This window comes from Pseudomassariella vexata (assembly GCF_002105095.1).
Source record: "Pseudomassariella vexata strain CBS 129021 chromosome Unknown BCR38scaffold_17, whole genome shotgun sequence".
Taxonomy (NCBI): Eukaryota; Fungi; Ascomycota; class Sordariomycetes; order Amphisphaeriales; family Pseudomassariaceae; genus Pseudomassariella; species Pseudomassariella vexata.
This window is the reverse complement of record NW_024467972.1, coordinates 801,441-825,000: the sequence shown is the minus strand read 5'-3', so window position 1 is coordinate 825,000 and position 23,560 is coordinate 801,441. Positions and strand designations below refer to the sequence as shown.

General features: G+C 50.2%; 4 protein-coding genes across 4 annotated transcripts; 2 read left to right on the top strand and 2 right to left on the bottom strand.

Annotated features, from left to right (window-relative positions):
* Positions 1-5,990: 5,990 nt before the first annotated feature.
* On the bottom strand, positions 5,991-6,750 carry BCR38DRAFT_501189 (uncharacterized protein; the record flags this gene model as incomplete). The annotated part of the gene is made up of 5 exons (XM_040864831.1): positions 5,991-6,076; positions 6,151-6,246; positions 6,291-6,314; positions 6,347-6,505; positions 6,567-6,750. The coding sequence occupies 5 exons, from the start codon at positions 6,748-6,750 to the stop codon at positions 5,991-5,993; spliced, it is 549 nt and encodes a 182-aa protein (XP_040711288.1).
* Positions 6,751-8,606: 1,856 nt separating this feature from the next.
* Positions 8,607-11,428, top strand: BCR38DRAFT_448479 (uncharacterized protein). Its single transcript, XM_040861228.1, has 4 exons — positions 8,607-9,185; positions 9,249-10,345; positions 10,395-11,017; positions 11,086-11,428. The coding sequence occupies exons 1-3, from the start codon at positions 8,993-8,995 to the stop codon at positions 10,992-10,994; spliced, it is 1,890 nt and encodes a 629-aa protein (XP_040711287.1). The 5' UTR covers positions 8,607-8,992; the 3' UTR covers positions 10,995-11,017; positions 11,086-11,428.
* A 4,865-nt stretch (positions 11,429-16,293) lies between these two features.
* Positions 16,294-18,373, bottom strand: BCR38DRAFT_353613 (WD40-repeat-containing domain protein; the record flags this gene model as incomplete). The annotated part of the gene is made up of 10 exons (XM_040856804.1): positions 16,294-17,137; positions 17,186-17,298; positions 17,354-17,413; positions 17,474-17,635; positions 17,685-17,705; positions 17,764-17,886; positions 17,938-18,009; positions 18,077-18,161; positions 18,207-18,250; positions 18,308-18,373. The coding sequence occupies 10 exons, from the start codon at positions 18,371-18,373 to the stop codon at positions 16,294-16,296; spliced, it is 1,590 nt and encodes a 529-aa protein (XP_040711286.1).
* Positions 18,374-22,312: 3,939 nt separating this feature from the next.
* Positions 22,313-23,321, top strand: BCR38DRAFT_78867 (uncharacterized protein). The gene has a single exon (XM_040865647.1). The coding sequence runs from the start codon at positions 22,633-22,635 to the stop codon at positions 23,164-23,166; it is 534 nt and encodes a 177-aa protein (XP_040711285.1). The 5' UTR covers positions 22,313-22,632; the 3' UTR covers positions 23,167-23,321.
* Positions 23,322-23,560: the final 239 nt, after the last annotated feature.

Genomic DNA, 23,560 nt, shown 5'->3' with positions numbered 1-23,560 from the left:
CACAGCTACATACGGGGTTGGGGTTGGGGTTGGCGTCGACGCCGCTGCAGGGCATCCCGCATTGCAGCTCGGTTTCCTCCGCGGCGCGCGCCGGGAAGGGAAGTTGGTCGTGAGTCGATTTTTTCCAAATCCCGGGCAAAAATGGTTTCTCGGAAAATCCAAAGTTACACCAGAGGCCGGCGAGCCCAGCTTCGCACCCAACCGGGGTCGGAGGGCACACGAGGGAGGGGGGCCGCCCGCCGGTCCCCCCGTTGGGCCTCGGGAAGGGGCCCGGCGGCGGTTGCGAGGTAGCGCCGCCCAGAGGGGGCGAAACGGCCGGGTTGGCTTGGAACCTTTGGGGGGGTCCGTTTTTTTTTTTTTTGTTTTGTTTTGTTTTGTTGTTTTGTTGTTTTGTCGTTTTGTCTCGTTTTTCCCTCCCCCCCCCCCCCGCGTCCCCCGTTTTCTTTTCCGGCGGTGCCCAACGACCTACCCCGGCGTGCCGCGTCCGCTCCAGGGGTGGCCGCCGCTTGGAGTTTGAACCGATCCGGGGGGCGGGGGGGCGGGTGCCCGCTTCAGGGTAGCTACAGGGTAGGTTCCCCCCCGCCCCGGGCCGTTTCATAGATGGGCGGTCTCTACTGCGGTGATCCATCTAAGCACCAATCTAAACCCGTTGGTGGGGCACACTCACGGAAGACGTTTCCCATCTAGTCACGTTCGAACTAAGGAATCTCATCGTACCATGTAATCGGTAGCGAAATTTGATTCGGTATATGTTAAGGAATTAACAATATTAATTATTCAATCAGTCGAACAATTTGCTACCTCGACGACTCTGTTTCCCACAGCCCGCTGTTCATCCGTCATTTCGGTACGCACGTCGGGTAGGACGTCCTAAGAGATGGTTGTGTTTAGATAGTTTCTCAATGCAAAAAACAAACTCGGTCAGTACCTTCTGTGAGGTCAAGGACTGTGTGGCTGTGTGGCTGAAATCGCCGAGCGATCGGATAATTGTCGGAGATTCAGCTCCTCAAAAGGGGCCAAACGCGCAACACTTAGCTCGGCAGATAGAAGTCAACCAAACAGCTCACTTCTGTAACGGATGCAGTACAATGTAACGAGCCTGTTGTACTACCCTGATGTATCTATCATACTATGCAGAGGGAAGGAGGAAGGGATGGAATGGCGGTGGGGTAGGGTAGCGCTGATTTGTATGCTCTCTTCGGTAGTGAGGCGTTTGATCTGTGCTCCCCAGAGCCAGATTCCTGCGCACAGGCCAAGCCTGTCACAACTTCTTGGAATTGACTTCCGTGAGAGCCCAATCGTAGTCACCTTCCCTGGCACCCAGCCGGACCTATCTTTACGGCCTGCTAAGGCTACAGTTGTTAGTACCTGTTGAGGTACTTGTCTTTCCGATCAGGGCAAAGAGCTCTTAATCTTGTTACTTCTTTCCACCTCCCGGATAGTAAGGTCTTGTTGAGGATCTTGTTGTCCGTTGCCATTATCATCACACCTTAAACCTGCGCGTAGTTTCACTGACCGTCGTCAATATTAAGGAAGAATAGTTATAAGATAAGGTAACGTGATCCACAAGTCATTTTCGCACACAAGTCACTTTCGCACTTTTTCAAATATTTCAACCTTTTAACTTAGCTTGTACTTTTCTTCCCTCCCACAACATGCCTCGTAAATCTAAAGAAGCCGATCTTCAGCTAGCTATCCAAGCTAAAAAGCGCAACCCTGAAATTTCATGGCGTAAGCTTGGCCGTATCTACAACGTTTGCGACCGTACACTAAAGAATCGATTCGACGGCGACCAAACGCGACACGAAGCTAATATGTTAAAACGAAATCTAACTCAAACCGAAGAGGATACGATTGCCCGACGTATAATTGAGGTAGATGCGCGTAGGATATTCGCCATTTCTTCAGAGGCACATAGGTACGAATCAAGGTTGCATATCAGTGCATCTCTATTGTTGAATACTAAACTAGGGAAGAAAGAGAAGGAAAGGGCTACAAGTATGTCTGGCCGTTCTCCTATTATAAGGGGAACGCGCTCGTCCAGATCAGGGCAGGCCATGTCAGGATGTCCCTGCTTATCGTCCATGTGTCAGTCGTCACAGTGCTCCATATGACTAGATAGAATGTCATGCTTTTACAACCTCACAAATCTTTGATCACCTTTGCGTGTAACATTAATCGGAGAATAATAGAAGTAATTACGGAGTAATTAGGAGCTAAATAGCTATATAAATCACTAAAGGTATAAAGAGAAAGGAAAGGGAATAAACCGATCGGGTGTGATGCGAGTGCATATTGGCTGTGAATTGTTGTATTGGAAAAGGATGGCCAGGTCAGCTATTCTGGCCTGGCAGAGCTCTTTTATAGCTCTTATCTTATCTTATCTGTCTTATCTGTAGCTATAGGGTAACCCCCCATGGGGTCACGTATCAGGGTGACTACCTTTTATATTAGAAAAATCCGGGCCGTTAGTACCGACGTAACGGAAATAGGACGGACCGGGTATAGCGACTAAAGAAGTAATTAGGACGATTACTACGAAGAGGGGGGTAATCACGATAAATCAGTTGGAATTATTCTATATAGTAGGGGAAATATTATCGTAATATTCGGCGACTGGACTACGAGTCGTATAATTATCGGCCGGAGCGGAACTAGCGAAGGAATAGGTCTATCACCGTTAGAGAAAATTAGCCGGGCTAGACTACTAAAGATTCTCTATAAGCTATACTACTAGGGACTAGTAGCCTTAGGAGGTGTCACGACCTGGGTTGCATCGCATTGGTAGAGACCTCGATTAGTGTGACGGGCTCACTGCGAAACTATACAGCTCAACATGGCCAAATATTGTTAATTATCTACCTGAGGAGGAAAGTAAAATATGCGAGTTGTCCCGGGAACACGGACTATGTTTTGTATGCCCTCGATGGTTCCTTTGGTGGATCCGGACGCACGGTCCTTCCAGCTCCGGATCCCATATCAGGCACAGCCTGTCACAATTAGGTGCTATCGACGAAGATTCTACTCTAAGGAGCGAAGGAAAGAAGATGACAACTTAGGTTTGAGGGAGCGCGACTAAGTCGTCCACGCTTGGCGGGGCTCCTACAAGGGTTATGATTGGCTTCCCATCTGACACTGCCACGGCAGGTGTTCCAGCTGTAAGTCACCTGGTTGTAGTGAGTCTGCGAGGGTTGACCTTCACAGAAGGATAGTACGCGGTCGGCAGCGGCCGTGAGTATAGGGCTCTTATAGGACAGGTATCCGTATGTAGCTTCCCGGGACGAGGGGACGACGTAGCTCTTATCACGGACCGTAGTTATAAGTAGGAATGTGACGGTTGTCACGTGATTGACCCACACTGGTCTGAACAGATTGATAAGTGGTTGCTGTCAGATAGGGCACCTGGTTCCTAGGTTCAGAAATAATATGGCACTAGAGAAGACTATTGTCACTTAAAGTTCAGAAGGCGAAAGGAACCCCTCTTCCCGAAAGTAACTCCGAAGTTCGGGGTCAGACACCTGAACAATGCACCTCCGACATTTCCGAAAGAATCTATAAAAGGCCAGAGCAACGGGAGTTCGCGAGAACAGAAGACAGAGAAGAACACACCTCATTCATAATACAATCTTATGCACTTCTGACTACTCGATTGGACACACGTGATATTCGACAGTTGCAGATACCAAAGTCAGGGATCGCGTGCGTGCTCCCCGTGCAATTCTACGCCTCGGAAGCATGGTGGCCGTCTGCCAGACGGAACAAGAATGGACGCATTATCTCAAACCGGGTCCAATCCCTAGCTGACCAAATGGATCGAACGCAGAATACCGCAATGAGAGCCATGCTTCCTGTATATAGGACCACGCCAATACCGATCCTGCAACGGGAAGCGGCACTACCGCCAGCAGAAATCGCACTCGACGCAAAACTCTATGCGGCTTCTGTTAGATTACACAAACTGGATAGCCGCCATCCCTTACGCAGGAGGCTCAGACATCCTACGGGCCCCGATTCGAGGTTAAGGCGTATGGCGAGCCTAACCCCATGTCAGGGTACGGCTAGGCCGAAGGCAATAGTACAGAGTGATGGGGAGTAACGGGCGTCCCTCCTACGTAATACCGGGTGGTCACTGGAGGTCTCAGGTAGGGGTGCCCACGGTGATGCATTGATCTCTGCCCTCTCTATCTTCCTCCGTCTCGACTCCTTACTTATAGCCAGCCGAGGTTCTCTCTTGGATTCTGGATGTTTGCTTCCGTATGTCTGTGTTCCTCCGACTTCGGCCAATATCTTGGACAGCGGCTCCTTATCTGCAACCAAGCGATTCCCTATCCGCTGCAAACGGCTTCAACGGCTCTCATTCGCCACAAGCGGCTCTCTAGCCGCCACAAACGGCTTCCTACCTGGTGGAAGCCGGCCCGCCTCGGATGACACTTGTGGCTCTGACAACTCCTTCCCTATCCTACTTCGAGATGGTCCTTATATAGATAGCTAGGCCGCCGCTTGGACCCGGCATAACAGCAGGGTCGGCGATGCCAAGGATCTTGACTCTCGTCATCCCAAAGCTTCACATAGATTGTAATCATGATTCGGGAGTCTTTTGTCCGAAACACCCCTCCGGCGGCCCGCCGATGTCCTGCGTTCAGTGTCCTGACACCCACGGGTGCCTATGGCATTCTGTTCTCTGACACCCCAGATACTGCAGAATATATAGATCCTCTGCAAATACCGCCCTGGGAGCAGGCTGGCGAATGGACCATCACCCTCGCCAAGATCGATTATATCCCAGGACAGTCAAAGGAGGAGGCTGCCCGCTCGTTTCTACAAAGGATAAACGAGTTTTCAAAGCGCGATATAATAATCTATACAGACGGCTCGCTGGCTACCCATAGCGACAGGACTTTAGCTGGAGCAGGCTGGGCTGGTTATCAGGCCGGTAAAAGACGACTCTGCGGGTCCGAACTACTGGGCACTCAGATAGAGGTATACGATGCGGAAGCCCACGCAGCACTACGGGGGCTTCAGGAGGCTGTAAAGCTTCCGTCCAACAGCATGGCAGATAACGTCCACATCTGCCTCGATAATCTCGCGGTTGCGGGTAGGCTCATCTGTCCAAGACCCGGAAGCAGTCAAGCAAAGTTCACCGCCTTCCAAGAGCTGTCCAAAACCTGGTCACAGAGAGAGCGAAAACCCTGGACATCCCCGGGACAAGTGTATATCTGGTGGTGCCCAGGACACGTAGGCATCCCCGGAAACGAAGAAGCAGATGTCCAGGCCAAAGCGGCCTGTGAGCAACCACCCAAGACACAACACCCGGCCTCATTCGCACATATAAAGAGAATCGCGAGATCCTACACTTGGAAGAGTTTCAACGATCGATGGGCCACTACCTGCCCTCAACAGTATCGAGATCTAGGGATCGCTATCCACCCGCGACCCCCCGAACTTGGCCTGCCCCGGCAACACCTAGGCAGATTACTCGCAGCGAGGTCGCACCACGGGGATTTCGTGACCTACCACGAGAGACTCCAGCATCGCGACGCACTGCTCAACTGCGGTTGTGGAAAGACAAAGACACCAGTCCACTTCTACTTTTGCAAGCGCGGCCGCAAGGCCACGCCCGGTCATCTAAAAGCGCATATGGCCAAGAATAGTATAGATTCCCTCCTAGGCACGGCCAAGGGAGCTCGTTTGTTTTGCCAATGGGCGGAGGAGACCAATTTCTTTACTGAGATCTGCCCATCGCACTGAACAGGAATGTTAGATGAAGACAGTCCCCTGTAACATAGATTCGACTAGCATAGACCGTGCCGGCACTGCGCCCGGCACGTCTCACGTGATGAGACGTTAAATTTCAATCAATCAATCAACCAAAGTCAGGGACTTTGGTATTGGTCTCTTTTGGTGAAGACACCTGGTACGGTGGTGTAGTGGCAAGGATTGCAACCCCTGGCGCGGCGTGACAAGGAAGGAGGTACCGTAGTCCTTAATATCTATGTAACGAGGATAAGTATCCCTTGGCTAACACCCAGGCCTGCCACTGCACGTCCCCCGCCATTAATCGACCCGTCTTCAACCTCTAGTTGTTAAAGGAGTCCGAGCTCTATAGAGGACTATTAGTAAGGGACCGTCCGCGGAAAGTATGATACTTACGGCCCTGGGCCCGGGGTGAGGGAAGGCGGACTGGAGGCGACCCCGGCGGCGCTCTTGCTACTTGTAGTAGCGGTTCTCGTTTTCCGTCTAAGAAGCCTACGAGTTAGTAGGAATGAGGGCAGTGAGTACGCAGAACTTACGGTGCGGTGCTTCTGCGATCCCACCTGGCCGAAATAACTGCGCAGCCACCACTCACTAGTGAGGAAGGCCTCCAATAGCCGGTAAAAAGCCACGACGATGGCGACGCGAGAGGCAAGAGTGTGGGCATAGTGGGTGTCGTCCCCCGGATCCCCACTATCCGCCGTGAGCACGAAGAAGGAATCGGTCCACTCTAACCCCGCATCCCAGCAGTAGGCTGAAAGAGCAACCGTATCGTTAGCGAGTCGCATAGAAAAGAACAAGAGAAGGGGACTTACGGGATTGCAGTCTGGCTTGCCCTAGTACACTTAGTATACTTGCCAATAGGGGCCAAATCGTACCGGCAGGAGAAGACCGGCGAGTTAACGACGCCCATAGCGTTGATATGCAGTTTGGACAGAGCGTTCGCCCAAGAGGTACAACAACCGGTACAACAGATTTCCGGGACTTGCTAGCTGTCATAACGAGCTAAGCGGAAGGTTAGGCTCGAGGCCGAAGCGGCGGCGGTACTGCTAGACATAGTGGATAGATTGGTTGGTTGCTTGATTGATTAAAAAGGAAGCTGAGAAAAAAGGGGTGACTACAGTGAAGAAGAAAAGGAACTCAGAAACGGAGCCTGGACGAAGGGCAGGCGATATTTATAAGAAGAGCTCGGGCCACCGTCGAAACATTCACTAACTACCTGTCCTATATTCACTACGTACTAACTCTATTCACTATCTGATAGCCTACCTAGTAAGGGAAGGAGCAATCCTAAAAGGAGGGGGTTACAAGCTACCCCTCTAGTCAGGCTGACTGACGACCCAACAAGGGAGGCGCGGACTAGGAACGTCCGATAACCAGACGAGTCCAAGGGGAACGTCGACCGAGGACAGCCGACCTTGGAGGAGGGATAGTTGTAAGGAAAGAGCTATCATAGCGGGCCGGTCTCAGCTGACAAGCTAAGTCGGGAGGGTTTCTCCCTCAATCCAGTAGAACCCCGGAACCACCTAGTCAAAGAGAACATCTCGAGTGTAACGAAACCTCTAATAGTCTAGCTGCGTAAACCACTAAAGAGTCTGTAAGGGTTTGTGCTAGTAAGTAAGTCCTGCTGCGGAGTCCTCAAGCAATAATATCGGGGTCTGACTTATGGAGTATAGTGCTTTGGGTAACTGAAGTATTCAAGTAGTGTAATCGGGAATAGAGTCGTTAAGGCAGTTTGCCTCACCAATGGGTTAGATTGATGCTTAGATTGATCACTGAAGTAGAGACTGTCTATCTATGAAATGCCTGGGAGTCCTGTCCCTTATATATCCATCTCTCCTTCACTGATCTCGTTGGATCACTTGGATCACGTCGCTCCTGGTGATCCCTATCACGTGACCTCTTCCTTTTGGTCGGGGGCCTAGTTGTTCCTTTCCGTCCTTATGGGGCTTTGTTCCTGCGGGGTTCCGTTATGACCTATTGTAGGGCCTGTCGGGTTGGTTTTGGCCAGGTTAGAGCCAACGGTTCGTAACATCGAGGTGTCGAATATCACGTGTGTCCAATCGAGTAGTCAGCAGTGCGTAAGATTGTATATGAATGAGGTGTGTTGTTTGTCTCTGTGTTCTGTTCTCGCGAACTCCCGTTGCTCTGCCCTTTATAGATTCTTTCGGAAATGTCGGAGGTACATTGTTCAGGTGTCTGACCCCTAAGTGGACCGTAACTTTGGTGTTCCTTTCGGGAAGAGGGGTTCATTTCGTCGTCTGAACTTTAAGTGACACTAGTCTTCTCTAGTGCCATATTATTTCTGAACCTAGGAACCAGGTGTCCTATCTGACACGAGGCGCTCCTATCTAACTTAGATTCCTCAAGAATCAGTCTTGCAATATACGCACCTATAACCCTGACGCATTATAGCTGCTCTTTTGTAACGAGGATACCACACGTCGTTCACATTGACCTCGACGTAGGCGCTCATACGATTCTGCCCTAGCTCACTTCCTTCGTTCACTGCTTTACCAGTTCTTCGCCTCCCTCAAATTCCCTGTCCTTATTATTACCGGTTTCGGGTTTGTCGCCATCAACCGTTTCGGCTTCCCAGTTCGCTAGAGCAGAAGCTTCCTTCTTCCTGTACCTTCCAAGCTCACTGATATCTTTGCTGTCGTATTATGGGCATGCTGGTGGGCGCTGTGAAGGTCGACCCTCGCAGACTCACTACAACCAGGTGACGTTCAGCTGGAACACCTGCCATGGCAGTGCCAGGTGGGAAGCCAATCATAACCCCTGCAGGAGCCCCGCCAAGCGTGGACGACTTAGTCGCGCCCCCTCAAACCTAAGTTGTCATCTTCTTTCCTTCGCTCCTTAGAGTAGAATCTTCGTCGATAGCACCTAATCGAGGTCTATACCAATGCGATGCAACCCAGGTCGTGACAGGCGCTGCGGGTGTATCCGCCCTTGGTCACAAGGCCGCGAGCTTTGAGAAGATGGCGAAGCAGCGACGCGACACCACGGCTGATATGCCAAGATGGAGACAATTGTTGAAGAAAAGCCGAGAAGAAGGAAGGAAATACGAAGAGGTATAACACACCATCTACAATAGCAACTGTGCCGCTTTCGGCTTAGGCATAACTGTGGCGCTCAATGCCACAGCCGAAACAGTCGCACAACCTGAGGCACGGCCGGCGGTGATACCTCAATTGCGTCAGTGATTCTAGCATTGGTAAAACAGGATATCGGCTCTTTGATGTTCCGAAATGTCATTGACCCGGCTTTAATTTATTCCCCCTCTCGTCGCGCCTTGTTGGCAGGGATCATGCTCATTTCCTTCCAGTATTCTCATATTCTCATGGACGACGGGAATGCAAAACACACTCATTTCCGAGCCCAATGTGGCATTTGTGGTCTAGAGTTGTTTGCCGGTGTGAGCTTTGTGCCTTGTAAGGCCGCGCTATTATATGCCCCAATCTCTAATACGTACGTTCTAATGTTCTCACCTCTAGTGATATGCTGCGAATCGGTTCTTTGCTTGGATAATGCAATTTTCCCCGAGAATGGCAACAAAGATCTTACCCTTGATGGCAATTTATTATGTTGGTCCCCAAGCTGTCGGCGATGCGGCCTTTCGCCCGAGGCAGTAGCCATACATTCCGACTGTTTCAAAATGTTCAAGAAGGAGTGCACGACTAAGGATGCTCTTAACCGGCTATGGACGGCGGTGGTATCGCGAAGCCCTTGGCGAGGAGCCCCAAATTTCCAACTCGATCGTGACACAAACCTCGCAATAGACCTGGTTTGTGAAATGGCAGAGAAATATGGCATCCCCAGTTTGCGATTGCTTCCGCCGGAGCTCATTCGGATGATACAAGACTATTCCCAGTCTGGAACGTTTTGGCGCTATATTTCCGTTACGAGCTTTAGTAGAGAGCTTTCGGTAGCATCCGTAAATCCAATTTCAATCCTTCTATGCAACATTTCAACGTGGGTACGGGGAAGAGAACCAACTCTCCTGGAATCACCAGGACACCCATCGATTATACGTCTGACCATGGATTCCCGAGGCATCAGGGAGATCGAAAGACTATCACACAGACCACCGTATCAACATTGGCGTTCGGATAACATGGCGTTTGCTATCCAGGAAGAAAGCCATCTCGGAAATATCACTACACAATACAAGGTCGTTCCGCTCTCAAAGACTATGGTACCTAGGTCTAATGCCGTACAGTATAGTGTCTTGCGCCTCGAACTGCCTGAAAATTTCCGAGGGTTCCATATCTGGGATATGCCCAACCCTCCCCGTTTGGAAGACTGCAGATTCTGTGGGCATATACCTCAATCTACACGATTTCGAACCATTGATCTGCGTGGCGCTACCGGTCTCACCTTCTTCTTTTCGTTTAGCAAGGTTTATGCGATCCACGCCCACACACCGAAAATGCCGCATGCGAAGAGAGAGTTTGAGCGCCTCACTAAGCGCCGTCAAGCAGATATGGCTTGGGTATATCTCCCCATACCCAAAGGTGATGACATCACTGCTCTTGGCGTGCGGGTGAGACATTCGGAAGGGAGGTTCATAACACAGAAGCCTTGCTTTCTGGTAATCGCTCCTATACCGATAACGCAAACCCCTTGACTAAAAGCCCTAGGTCCGCACTAAATTAGCTGGTGATGTCTCTATCGGTCCCTGTCGCCGAGGGAAATATAAAGATATCATTCTCAGTCAATTGAACCCAAGCCTGTTCATATACAATACTGCTGATCTTGGCCCGGCCACCATTTTCGGGACATATTCTTTGGAGCAACGTAACGACATATCTTTCTTACCATTCCATCACCGTTCGTCTGATGACGCTTCCATCCACCACGCGAATTTCTCGTCAGCCCCATTAAATAATGTCACTCGTATTCAGGTTTTCGAGGACGAAGAACTTGGTTTCTGCAGAGCCATGTTGTTCGACTACGAGAATGGGGCTCGGCGTGCGGTGGGAAATTGCCGACTAGGTGTCGATCCTGCGAAAACGTACCTGAATCCTTCGCGCATATGCTACTGTTCTACTCAGTATTTATCACAGCACTCAAGTGTGGTACGTCAGATGATCCGAGTTGAGAGCGGGTCTGAATCTACGCATCGTCACCAAATACATACCTGGGTTTGTTCGGCAATGGAAGGTAACTTGGAATTCTGGTTTTCAGGAGAAGAGTCCATCATCACGATCGTGCTAGAGACAGAGGATAAATCCGATTAGCGCAGTTTAATATCATGGAAAAGGTATGATTTAATCCTTCATTTATTTCAAAGTGAATAAAAAAGCATGGCTTGCTTACTTCAGATTACAGTACCATGCTTTCCCACTGACATATGTTATAAGCAACTTTGCATCTGTTTCGGGAAAGAAGTGAGTCCTCCGCGATAGCGGAAGACAGGACCATGTTAATAGCCGGACTTCGAAGGTTCGAGTTCACATGGCATCCGAGTTTAGTCTCTAGACTGCCGCTAGATTTAGTGGGAAGTTGTGACCTCAGGTGTGGAGGAGTACGATGTTACACGCAAAGGTGGTCAAAGATTTGTGAGGTTGTAAAAGCATGACATTCTATCTAGTCCTATGGAGCACGAAGGTTGGACTTAGTCCCAAAGGGCTAAGTCACGTAGTAACCTTGGTGGGCTTTGCTAAGACCACCAAGGTTGCCTAACATACGAGGCAGGCAGGTACGCGTTGCAGCATTTAGGGATCCCTCGGGACCAACTTGGGATTGGTCCTCACGCACCTTCGGAAGTACCAATAAAGCCCATAGTACTTGGATTCCTACAGAGAAATTATGACAATTGGGAGGGCCTTTTCTTTGTAGGGATAGTGGGAACTTCGGTTTCAAGGATCCATTACTGCCTCACAGCATCAAAGTCATACGAAATCGGGACTATCTAAAATTAACGATTAGTCTTAGGATTAAAGAGCGATATTTTTAGTAGCCCTTTATTTACTCTAGAGACTACATTATCGAGCTAATAAACCCGCTATACGGCCTGACGCCGGCGGGAGTGTTACAGCAGAAGAGGACTAGGAAACTTCTAGCCGTTCGTGGATTCAGACCCCTCGTATCTGACGACGCCATCTATCTGAACGAGAAGACGGGTGACTGTAACAACAGATACAGACAGCATGGAAGGCCAGGCGCAATCATCGATTCCTAAACGCCAGTAGTAAAAATGTACAGAGAAGGAAACTTGCCCCTTCAAGTCCTTTCGGTGCCTCGAGCACCATGTAAGAGCTGGAATGTAAGGAATAGTTGTCACGGCGGGCCGGTCTTGTCAGCTGAGTCGGGAAGGTTTCGCCCCGTTACACTTTCTAGTCTATTTTAAATAGTCTGGTTTAACTAATCTGGATTACAAGAAAAACAGTCAACTAGTAAGGTGTTACCTTAACTAAGTCAAGAAGGCTGTAAGTTGAGTTATAGAGGGAGGTATAATACAGAGAAGTGATCCGGTTATACTTACCTTCATACCTAAAAAGGACTGCACTTTCGAAAACCTTTTCAGAAACTTATCGCATTATCTTAGCAACTCACTAATTCACTCAGTAACTGCTCTAATCGAATCAAGACTCTATAAACAAACTTATCAGTAACTGATACAGTATGGGAAGTGTGCAAGTGATACCGCGCTGGTAAAGGCACTGAGGCCCAATAGACTAGAAGCGATCAACTTGTCAAGTTAGCTTTCTGCTGGAGCCTTTACGTCACGACTAAGTCGTGCCTTCCTTCTCATTCGTAGCAACAACCTCCCACCGGAGCTGTCAACTATGGAAGTCACCATCGTGTTTTCCAACAAAACTCCTTATTCATTCGTTTCCTCCTACAGTTCTCCTTCCAACTACGACTTCAGAAAAATAGCTAAACAGACCACTTGTTGTTCCAAGAGACTAGCGGAGAACACTCTAAGCAAGGAGGGCTTAAAATCCCCTCCGAAACTCACTCGGATCAGTCAAGGTATCAAGAAACAGACCCAGCAACAGAATAATTCTCACCCTCCTCCCTTGTTAAGAGAATGTTCAGTGTCTAGGTTATCCTTTACGTCGTCAGGATCGAGCCTAGGCAACTTTATCAGCCCTAATACCTTTGCCGTCAAACAGAGAGTGGGCTCTAGACTCACTTAGCCTGCTCACTCGTCGAAATGATATGTTTAGCAGAAATTCGGAAGATAGAGCGTTCCTAACGGCTAGAGCCTAAGACGTCCCTATCTAAGACCCAAGATGAAGGGATTTCTCTATAAACCCCGTATTTGAAGGAAAGTCGGCCAATAAAGCTAAGAAGTTAATATTTATTTAGAAGGCTAAAGACGCCTACATTCGTCGTCCCGGTTTAGACCCTAACCGACCTTTCCCTTCCGTGGAGTAAGTACTTAACCTACATAATAATCTCGCCCTATTCAGAATTTTGACGACGGGCAGTGAATGCCCGAAGGTTCAAGGTGTGATGATGATGGCAACGGATAGCAAGATCCTCAACAAGACCTTACTATCCGGGAGGTGGAACGAATAACAAAAATCGCGAGCCTTTCTTGCTCCGATCAGGACAACAAGAGTACCTCAACAAGTACTAAAAACTGATGCCTAACAGGCTGTGTGTCACAAGGGAGGACCAAGCCCCTAGGCCAATAGACCAAAGATCTAGAATGCCAGTGGATCACTGACACATGGTCCCACTAACTGCTATATACAGCACTATGTGGCTCTATAATCGCCAGCGCTGTGACACGTACCATACAAGCAACCCTTGGTCGTTTTCGTTTCACTATGTCCGCGGTTAACAAGGACGAGAACTGTTAGATCCTGGTCATATGTAATCGGAAGTTTAGCATATCATACTGATTCGATTCTCTCGGCGGTTCTTAACAATATATCACTTAGTGTAGAATTTCAGGTAGAAAGAGAGGTTGGTTCTCTACATACTGTTTGTCTGGACAATTTGAACTATATACATGAGTGGAGTTTACCCCGCCTCCAGTGCGGTTTCAGGCGCAATTAGGACACCTGTAGATCTCCAAGCGAGTGCAGTACTAGATACTAAATATTGCTGACACTTAGGCTAGAACTGTGGAATTGGTGGCCTAAGGTCACGTGGAATACGGGCAAGATACTCAAATGCCTTTGTGCGGCTTGGACCCCCCCCCCCCCCCCCCACCTGTACCTCCCTTCTTCACCTTCGTATGTAGCCGGAATACCAGTACCAGTGCGATCCCACAAGAACGATCTTAAGAAAGCTATATACGCCTTAGTTAGCTATATATAGTCTTACTATCCCTGATCAGGGAAAATTCCGTCGGGCCAGACCTCCTACTATTACTAGATGGAACAATTACTTCGAGCATTTCAATCACATACAGAGAAGTTATTCATAAGACAATTAAAATTGATAGCACGATGAATACTACGTCAATCCGATGACCGCCCGTTGCTGCGTATCAAACATCTTTCAAGTTAGGAGGATAGTCCTGGTCAGAAGAACACAGTTCTCCCACTCGCAACCTCTCGCTACCGCATACCACTGGCTTCCTATGGTGGGGCACCAAGGCTAGAGAGATAGCCAAGGACAAAAAGAAGTATGGGAAGTCATGGGCTGAATTAGAGGACTTGTACGGGGAGAACGATCTGTCGAGAGCGGATATGTACAAGGCGGAGAGAGAATAGGGGAGGAAGTTCAAGAAACCTTCACAGAACCCCCGATGTAGCCCACAAGGAGTATCTTAGCTTGAGCAAGGCAAGGCGTTTGTTTTTATTTTTACGTGCCGGAGCAGAGCATCACGATCGCCAGCGACGCGCTATCGCTGAGGAACCGGAGGGCCCTTCGATGCAGATACCGAAAGGGGGCAGGTATTTCGGCCTGAACCGACTGGAGGCGTCTACGCTGTGCCAGATCAGGACGGAAAAAATAGGACTAGCAGCCTTCTTATTCAAGACAGGGGCTTTTGGCGTGTACTCGCCGCTATGCCGCTGTGGCGACGCCCCTGAGACGGCAGAGCACGTAATCCTCTTTTGCGGGCTGTTGGAAGGACCGAGGGAACGATTACGGGCCGCCATCGCACCACGGCCACTATACTCTCGCAGAGACCTCGCAACGGCAACAGGAGAACCAGTAGTTAGTGGGACTATTGTAAGGTGGCTGCTAGGGACGGGTCGGACAGCTTCAAGGCCCAGATAGCATCCATCTTCTCAGGGGGGACTTTGTTGGTAGGTTGAGAACCAACGTAGTATGGTAGTGGACGCAACGCAGTCGCCAATAGGGCGAACCGACGACGCAGCGTATGTATTTAGTCCAGCCATTAGGGCACGGTTTGACATACGGGAGTACTAGCAGAGGTACCGGGGGCTTCGAGCCTACGGCGTATTTAATAATAATTTTTACGTGAATTTCTGCGTATAACTTTCGTGATTCACGAAGGGAAGTATAACTGAGGGACGGGGTTTTTAGGTATGGTTTTTCGGGTTTCAGACGAATTATGTAAGCATGTTGTTAACGGTATTTAAGGACCGGACCTGTGCAGGTAGTCAGTCTCTTAACGAAAAAGATTAAGCGGCCTAAGTACTCTTTTCGTCTGTTAAGGCATCAGTTGTTCTGATGCCCTGTTAAGGTCTTATTCTGTTCCTAGTGCCTGTCGAGGTACTTTTGTTTCGATCGGAGTAAGAAGGCTCTCGATTTATTATTCTTTCCACCTCCGGAGAGTAAGGTCTTGTTAAGGATTTTGTTGTCCATTATCATCATTACACATGAACCCGCGGGCATTTAATGCCAGTCGTCAATGTAGCAAGGAAACCCGACGTCCGTGATTTCTAGGGGCTTAGTGTAGGCTTCACTGCAGGACCGGCGTGGTCACTAATTAGGGGCTGCCACCTCTGTTACGACACTTTCTTATACGCTCTTCGAAGTATTTCCACAGCTGGTGTCCTCAAGAATCATGCATCCATCACAGCAGCATGTGTCAATCTCACCTGTCAACATATGGTAATTCCATCACTGCAGCGATCTCAAGCGCGTTGTTCGCAAGCACCCGGGCGAAGAGGAAACTAGTAAGGCAAAACCATTTTTCTCGGTACGATAGTGAGCACCCTAGGAGGATGCTGTGAGCTTGTGGCACCAACCTGCCTGAAGAAATCACAGTGTGTCTAGATAGAAAGACAACTGGACATCTCTGTCAATTAAAATGCCTATTGGTAATGTAACTTCTGTTTTGAGTGATAGGCTGGTGGTGTATGGAGTTGGATTAAGTTCACCAAGCCACTACCCATTTATGTAGTGAACAATGCCAACGCTGCGTCCCAAAAAGGGAGACTTGGTCCGTAGCTAACTACACACACGTAAAGAACCGATGCGTACGGATATGATCATGGTCAATTAGGAACCATGCATCTCATTACCTATGTAAAGGGCTATCAAGCTCAAGTCCACCCAGAAGTCCGAGCCATACTACTCTGGACTCGAATATGTTCTATTGTTAATAATCAGCTTATACACCCTACGGATCCTAACTCTAACTCTGGACTTGACTTGACTTCAGGTTTGAGTCTGGCTCTGGCTTTGGCTCTGGCTCTGGCTCTGACTCATGCTTTGACTCTCAGTCTGACCCAACGCCTTCTTTTCGTCCTTAATATCCTTCTTCTGCCAACGTTGCAGAACGATGGCCAAGTTCTTGCTGCCCACCACAATGCACCACTCTCCCGCAGGGCTCCAAGCCACCTGTCGACCGATGAAATCTTTGATAGCGATTTTGGTCTCGGAATGGGCATAGATTGAGATGTCCACGCTCGTTATATCGTATTTCCCGTCCCAATCCTTAATTGTTTCGGAGCTATAGTGGTTGGCCATGCCGCTGGGACCTTCGACGTCGACACTACCAGTACGTCCCGAAGCCACAGAATCCTTGTCTTCTGATTCCTTGAGCTTGCTAATAGCATCTACCCGTTCCCTTTTCTCCTTGGTCGGCACCAACCAACTTGGGCGGTGTACTGGTCCGTCCCTTTCACCGTCGTTCATTTGAGTTACGAAGCTGTGGTATACAGTGAGTCTGGCCAGGTCCCAAAAGAATATCCGCGAGTGGGCATTGCCGAACGCAAGGACTGGATGCTTTTCCTTGTCGTGGAACAATCGAAACCGCATGTAAAACTGATGACCACTATTAGGAGTGCAAAACTGTACCAAACGCGTATACTGTGGTGGGCATGCGGAGGCAGTTGCAGGAGCGAAAGCCGATCGCGTCAGTCGTTCCGTATCACTTGTGGTCGGCGCACTTGATGCCAAGGGAATTGGATCCCGTGAAGAAAAACCCTCAATCCGCCAGAGGACTATGATATCCTCATGACACGCACGTGAAAGTATCAAATCACCGAAGAAAGCCACACTGTCGTCGTCAACACAATGTGCCTTTCAGCGTATACGGGCTACTTACCAATCGACGATCCCACTATGGACCTCGGAGGTGAAAAAATGTGGGTAATGGACGACCACAGGAGGAGGGGGGTTTCTGTCCCTGGACCTGCTATCGAGATCTGGTAAGGTCCACTAGTAGGTGTATCTCATTAGTAGAGGAAAATCCCCAATGAATGCAGAGTCGTACCAAGCAAACGCAGTTATCATGACCAGCAGAAAGGACGTATCGGCCGCAGTTATGGAAAGCCTAGGAGTATCAGTATCGATGTACAACGGCCCGCGACACAATACACCCGGCCGTACTGACCACTGTCAAAAGACCTGAAGAGTGGCCTTCCCCTGCAAGAATGCAGACACATGGTTGTTTGTCGTCGGCAGGGTCGAGACTCCATATGCGCACGGAGGTGTCTTGTGACGCGGACGCAATGAGGAGGGGGTTTGTGGGACAAGTGGCGAGGTCGTTGATTTCCTGGTGATGTAAGCTACGTCGAACGTGATCCGTCACATCGCTTACTCACTGCTCCATGCCCAACAAGCGTCTGAAGCACACGTTAGGTTAATTGCCGGTAGGGAGATGTAAGGCTCACTACGACTAACCTTCACCAGCTTGCCATGGAAAACATCATAGACTTTGATCTTTCTATCCCATCCAGCTACACAAAGCCAAGGGAGATCCGTTTCGGGTTCTTTGCTCCACGTGCAACTGCAGTTCACAGCCTCCTCCTATCCGGCATCAGCGTCAACTCCGGAGCCATGCGAGAGAAAACTTACGTCATCATCCCTGAAAAGCTGGATGAGTTCGTAGGGGGGAGTAGCTGCACTCGATAGTCGATAAATGACAATCTGGATGCATGCCGGTTGGTTACTAGATCGGGACGCCTGCCTCAGATGCGGATAGACGAAGACCTACATGCTTCTTACTGACTGCAGCAAATACGGGGTCCTCCTCGGGGTCCAGGTAGGGAAAGAACTTGACGTCGAAGAATTCTAAGTTTCTATAAGCTCATGTTACACGATTGCACCTCGATGAGCAGGAGAACGCACCGTGGTCCTGATCGTGGGCTGATAGGTACTGGATGTCATCCTAATATAGCACCGATCAGTGACGACTGGGAAGATAACGAGGATGATGCATGCTGACCTCAAAACCAATGGACGCCTTGAGACGGGGCAAATCCCATTCGTCGTTGTTTACCACGGCCGGCATAATGAAGGCCCGGGCATGTTTCCACTTGCGTTCCTGATGTCCGTGATAGTTGCCAGCTTGAAGCGGCACTGCGTACCTAGGGGTGTGTGTGTCGTGTGTGCGGGCTGTGTGTGGAACACCTCTCGGACGAACAAGGGGTTGATATGACGCGCCAAGGGTAGCCCAATACGATTAATTCCAAGAACTGCCGCTTTGCTGTGGGGATTGAATTACCAAGCCCGAGATGATGGAATCTGCCCGCTGTTGTCGAAGGCCGACGAGATTATCACCCTGGTTGGCTCAAACTTGCTCTCAGACTGCAAATCTGGTAAGTAGAGTGGTGCCCTTCGTCTGCCTCTACCTGATTCGCTCGAGACCACACTCAATATGTGCAGTAGGAGCAGCTTGCGCCAGCCTCGGCAAGTGTCAACCCGTTCCTGGGTCTGGGAATTATGTCATCCGACGAGGCGCGTCGAATAGTGGTAGTGATGGCTGAAATTTGAATTGTACTGGTTCAGTAATCCCGAATGCAAAGCTGGCGCCCCCGGTCTCGTGTCATCGTGGCTGGAGCTGCAAAGTTCCGCGACCTGGAATTTTTTGAGGGGAGGAGAAATGAGGCTGGTCTCCACTCTCTCGTTAAGTCGCCAGTAGCCCGTGTTCTCGGTTCCCAAGGTCGCCGTTGCCCGATTGCGCAGGACCCGACTTGCCGACCGACTCTTGGTGAATTCATACCTTTATTAGCGGCATCTTCTGCGGCATCTTCTGGTAGTTCTTGCGAAATCTCTACCCACTGATCCATCGAAACTGTTATCCGTCGACTGGCATTAATTACTCCCCCAGGGAAGGAACACACCATACTAATCCTAACTTTCGAGTCTTACGCCCATGCAGGCGCCTGCAGTTCATCGTATGAGTGCAGAGAAGGTGTAGCCTTGCTCGATCCCGGCCAGTCATTTATCCTTGGAGCAAGGATCATCTGGCTGCCGACCATGTAATTTTTCGCAGCGCCGAACGAGGCTGATTTGTCGCCACGTACCCCAGAGTCTTACGGCCATTCAATTCGCGGCATCGCCAAACGAAACTTCTGTTCTGGGAAATATTCCTAAGCAAAGCTCGGGGTTTCTGACACCTCGAAATTCAAAGCGGCAAATGTAGATCTTTGAGGGTCAGCAGCTTCCAAGAGGTTCAAGGCAACTTCTCCCAAATCAATTAATGGCTAAGACCAGCTCAGAGTTCGCCTCACCCGATAAACATGCACCTCGAAAGTATCCAATCCGTCTGCCAGGCCACTTCGAGATCCGAGGACAAGCTGCCCGACTTCATCAGCACAAACACGGACCTTGCAGCCTCTAAGGTCTGAGCGGCCGCAAATCGCCCCAGTATTACCCTTAGCCCTGGGCCTTACCCGCCAAGCAATTCTATATTCGTTGTCGGATTTTGGAGGCAGTCGCAGTGTTCAATCTTCGGGCATTGAGGAATCCGAGGTCCGCAATGAGACGTTAACTCGTTGGTGGATACCCGGTCAGGTGCACTTGGAGAAAGCGCCGCTCACGCGACATCCCACGACTTTGTCTACACTAATGATGCCGATCAAAGACGTGGAACAGCTCGACGCACGTGTGGGATTTTGGAGATGAGATGATGAAGAAGCCATGATCCCAACGGCTGCCAGCGATACAACGTCCCAGGGGTGTGGTAACCTAGGGCGAATTTCTTTTTATTTCTTCGTCCGAACCACCTCGACGTGCCCGTAGTTACAACGTCGAGTTGGTTAGCAGAGCCCCCTGTTGACACCCACCTTGATGATCTTCATATCAACAAAGACGGCTAGCAGACGAGGAGATTTCCAGAACGGGACCTAGCGTAGTTCCCTCACGCTAGGCAGCGGTGGAAAACTAACCTCGCTTACTGCGTTGAGTTTCAATATTCCCGGCCGAATAGCAGGGCACAACGCCTTCGCTGCAGAGCCGCCACGGGATCTAGGTGGATTTAGCATCCTTACCGGGGCCCATCATCGGTGAAATGATGAAGCCTGTCGCCCTTCCAATCCGATGAGGACGTCGCGATCGGGGCTCATGTTAGCTATCGAGGTATTGGTATTCTGTTAGCTACCGGGCTGCTAGACCCCTTGATCTCCGTTATGCCATTCTGCCAGGCTTCGGCCAGGCTGCATGTGTCAAATTGCCTATCCCACTCAATGCGGTATTGCGGTCCAAGGATTTCCGGAGTCTACCGCTTCCTAGCTAGGGGTCCAAATCCATTGGCTTTGATGTGCGATGCAAAGCCATGAAAAGACCACTTAATTGATTATCCTCATTGGTCCGATGCCCAGTATCCTTGCGCATTTCTCTGAATCGCCGACACTGATCAGAGCAAGCACTGATCTCCTTCTGGTCAAAGCACGCCAACATCACTCGACTTCATTACGATACTACGCACTCTGTTGATTCAGTATCAAGTCAGAATCCTATCAAATCGTCTGGAATCCGAGGGATGTTGGCACATCCTGCACTTCGTCACATTTCACATATGGTTCTATCATCTTACCACGCGGCCGCCTTGCTTGTAGCTATTGCATTGCTCCGGTGGTGTCATTACGGCGATCTTGCCGGCCGTTCAGGATTCGGAACATCTCATTCATCGAGGTGATCTGTTGGCGGTGGTTCACGATTGCTCCCGAAGAACTGTGCACTCATGTACTGTGACAGTGTCGCTACTGTCCGCTCACTGTCAACCCTGCAATCTTGAAGGATATTGATATTGCGTATCTGCCGAGCACGCAAGCCGCATGTCACCACCGATGGACATGGATTTCTTGAAGCCTTAGCTTGTGGAGCACCGCAAATCGTACACTCGGACCTGTTTCGCGGACCAAGTCGGTGACTTCTTGAAAACCTTCGCAGTCCGGCATTCAATAAGTTCCTGGGTACATGTCTTTGCCTCCCTGCTTGCTTGCTACTCGCAAGAGTTCACCCCTGCTGTCTGACCCACATTCGAATTACGACTCAATGTGCTGAATATTGTGCACACTCCAAGAAACCCCCACTTTGGCGTGTCGACGAAATGGTAACCCAACTTAATCACCCCGGCCGAAGCGCCGTAGTTCCTGACCTGGTCCTCTTGTTCGTGAACGGAGCAATCCACACACTTCTGGGGTTATTCCCTGCAATTCCAAACACAGCTGCCACCTGCGCCTCTTACTGGGGAATACTACAAGCGACAAACCATCCCCTAGTGGTTTGTGAACTGAGACCATGATACAGCCGTGGCTAACACTTTGTTTCAATGTCCACGTTTGGTTCCTGACACTAGGCACGACACGAGTCACCTGGTGCAGCTGTCAAAAACGGTGGCGGCTTCGGCTTCGGCTTCTAGAATACCGAGACGAACTTCATTTTGATGACCTGTTACAGTTTCTCGCGGCGAGCAGGCATGAAAACGAAGATGGGTTTACGATCACTTCTGAATACCCAGGCTACGCACATCGAAGGACACATGGCGGCTAGTTCCATTCAACAAGGGCTTGAGCAGCACGGAGTGCTGCATAAGATGCCTGTCGCGGGCTTGCAGCACCCAGCAGTCTAAATTGTATCCTAGGAGCAGATCCCAAGAACCTGGTTCAGCTCTGGATGGGTTTCGTAAAATTGGTGGGCAAAAACTGCCCGTCGGGCTGTGGAGACGCAAAATGCCATCTATCTTCCAAGCGTGCTTCCCCTGGCCAGCTGCCACTCCCGATGCTGTCTTCAGTGAGCGACGAAAATGGCAGTCTACTCCGGCCAACCCAGCTCATGCGCCTCGCAAGGTTTCCCTAAACCGTCGAGCTTCTCCGTGTTCTGATATCATCCGATGAAGAGAAGCCAAGTTGGGTGGAAATCGGACATAAAGAGGTTCCCCACATGTCAATGACAGGTGCGCGTGCAGCCAGACCCGAGAAGATATTGGTTGATTGATGAAGATTGAACAGGTTTCGAGAAGTTTGCGCCACCGGGTGCGAGTTGGGACGTGAACTATTCAGAACGACCAAGCGCAGGATGCCAGAGACGATAACAGCAAGGTCAACAAGACCTCGAGTAAGTCACCTGGCTAGTTACGTGAAACATCACAACACAAAACTCGACGGTCGACAGGCCACCAGCGAAGGACGCTACGATGAATAGGTCGAACGTCTGCATGTCACGCAGCTCTAGAGAAGGCCAAGCCAAGCTAACACTGAGCCAAGTCCAAAAGGTTCGTGGGATTTCTGCCACTGTGCGACAACACCTAGACTCTGTGTCCAGCCCATGGGATTTTCCAATGTTCCAACTCTCTCGTCAGCGCGCGACGGAAGTTTCCACTACGGCAACGTGCCTCCTTGGTCCCTCCCTGCTTTAAAGTCCCCTGCTCAAAAGTCATCCAGGGTCCCGCGCAGGGCTTTGGTGGGGACCCCTGTGAATGATAAGTGGAATATGGATTCGACGCCAAACGCTTTCGAGGGTTGTATCACACATCCTCTTGGAAATAGCGTGCACCTGCATCCCGTGGTTGCAATTCGCAGTACCGAAGTACCTGGCCCCCGTGTGGACATGAACAACAACGACCCAACGAATACAGCTCATCCCTTGGATAATTGTCGATACCCTTTACCCAGTACATATAATATGCCACCCGCCTGCAGCATTGACGAATTGGGTTGCAGAAGCGACGACGGCCTTAAAGACGCGACAAATACCAGTGGTATCCCGTCCGATGTTGTCACCACAATCCACGTTTTCTTCCACCACTGCACACTCGAAGCATCTTCCCTGACTCTCGGCCTGCCACTACATAGTACTTGACAGACTAGATATCTCGCCCATCCGCCGTCCCGCTGGCCATCGCCTCTCCGTTTCGCAACCACTTCAGACCCCTCTCCTCTCTGCGCGATTGCCGGCGCTATTAGGCGCTGGATATTGGGAAATTCACAACCGCAGCTCAAATTTCGCCCTCGCCGTCTGATCTTCGGCCAGCCCTGTCTCGCCTTACACAACTGTGCCTGGGTTGCCCGTCATCCCAGCATCCGCCTCACCACCGTTGCATTGCACGCACACCCCGTCCACGCAACGCCTGCACTGCACTGGACTGAACCGAGAAACGAACACCGTCGTGCTACCTGGGAAACGACTCCTTGGTTACTTGTACGACGTCAGTTGGTAGCTGCTTGACCGAGTGACCCCCCCTCCTTCCCCCCAA

Coding starts and splice junctions, on each gene's coding strand:
- BCR38DRAFT_78867 (XM_040865647.1), top strand. CDS start 22,633: ATGGGATTTTCCAATGTTCCAACTCTCTCGTCAGCGCGCGACGGAAGT.
- BCR38DRAFT_448479 (XM_040861228.1), top strand. CDS start 8,993: ATGTTCCGAAATGTCATTGACCCGGCTTTAATTTATTCCCCCTCTCGT. Junction 9,186..9,248: donor CGGTGTGAGCTTTGTGCCTT/GTAAGGCCGCGC, acceptor TCTCACCTCTAG/TGATATGCTGCGAATCGGTT. Junction 10,346..10,394: donor CACAGAAGCCTTGCTTTCTG/GTAATCGCTCCT, acceptor TAAAAGCCCTAG/GTCCGCACTAAATTAGCTGG.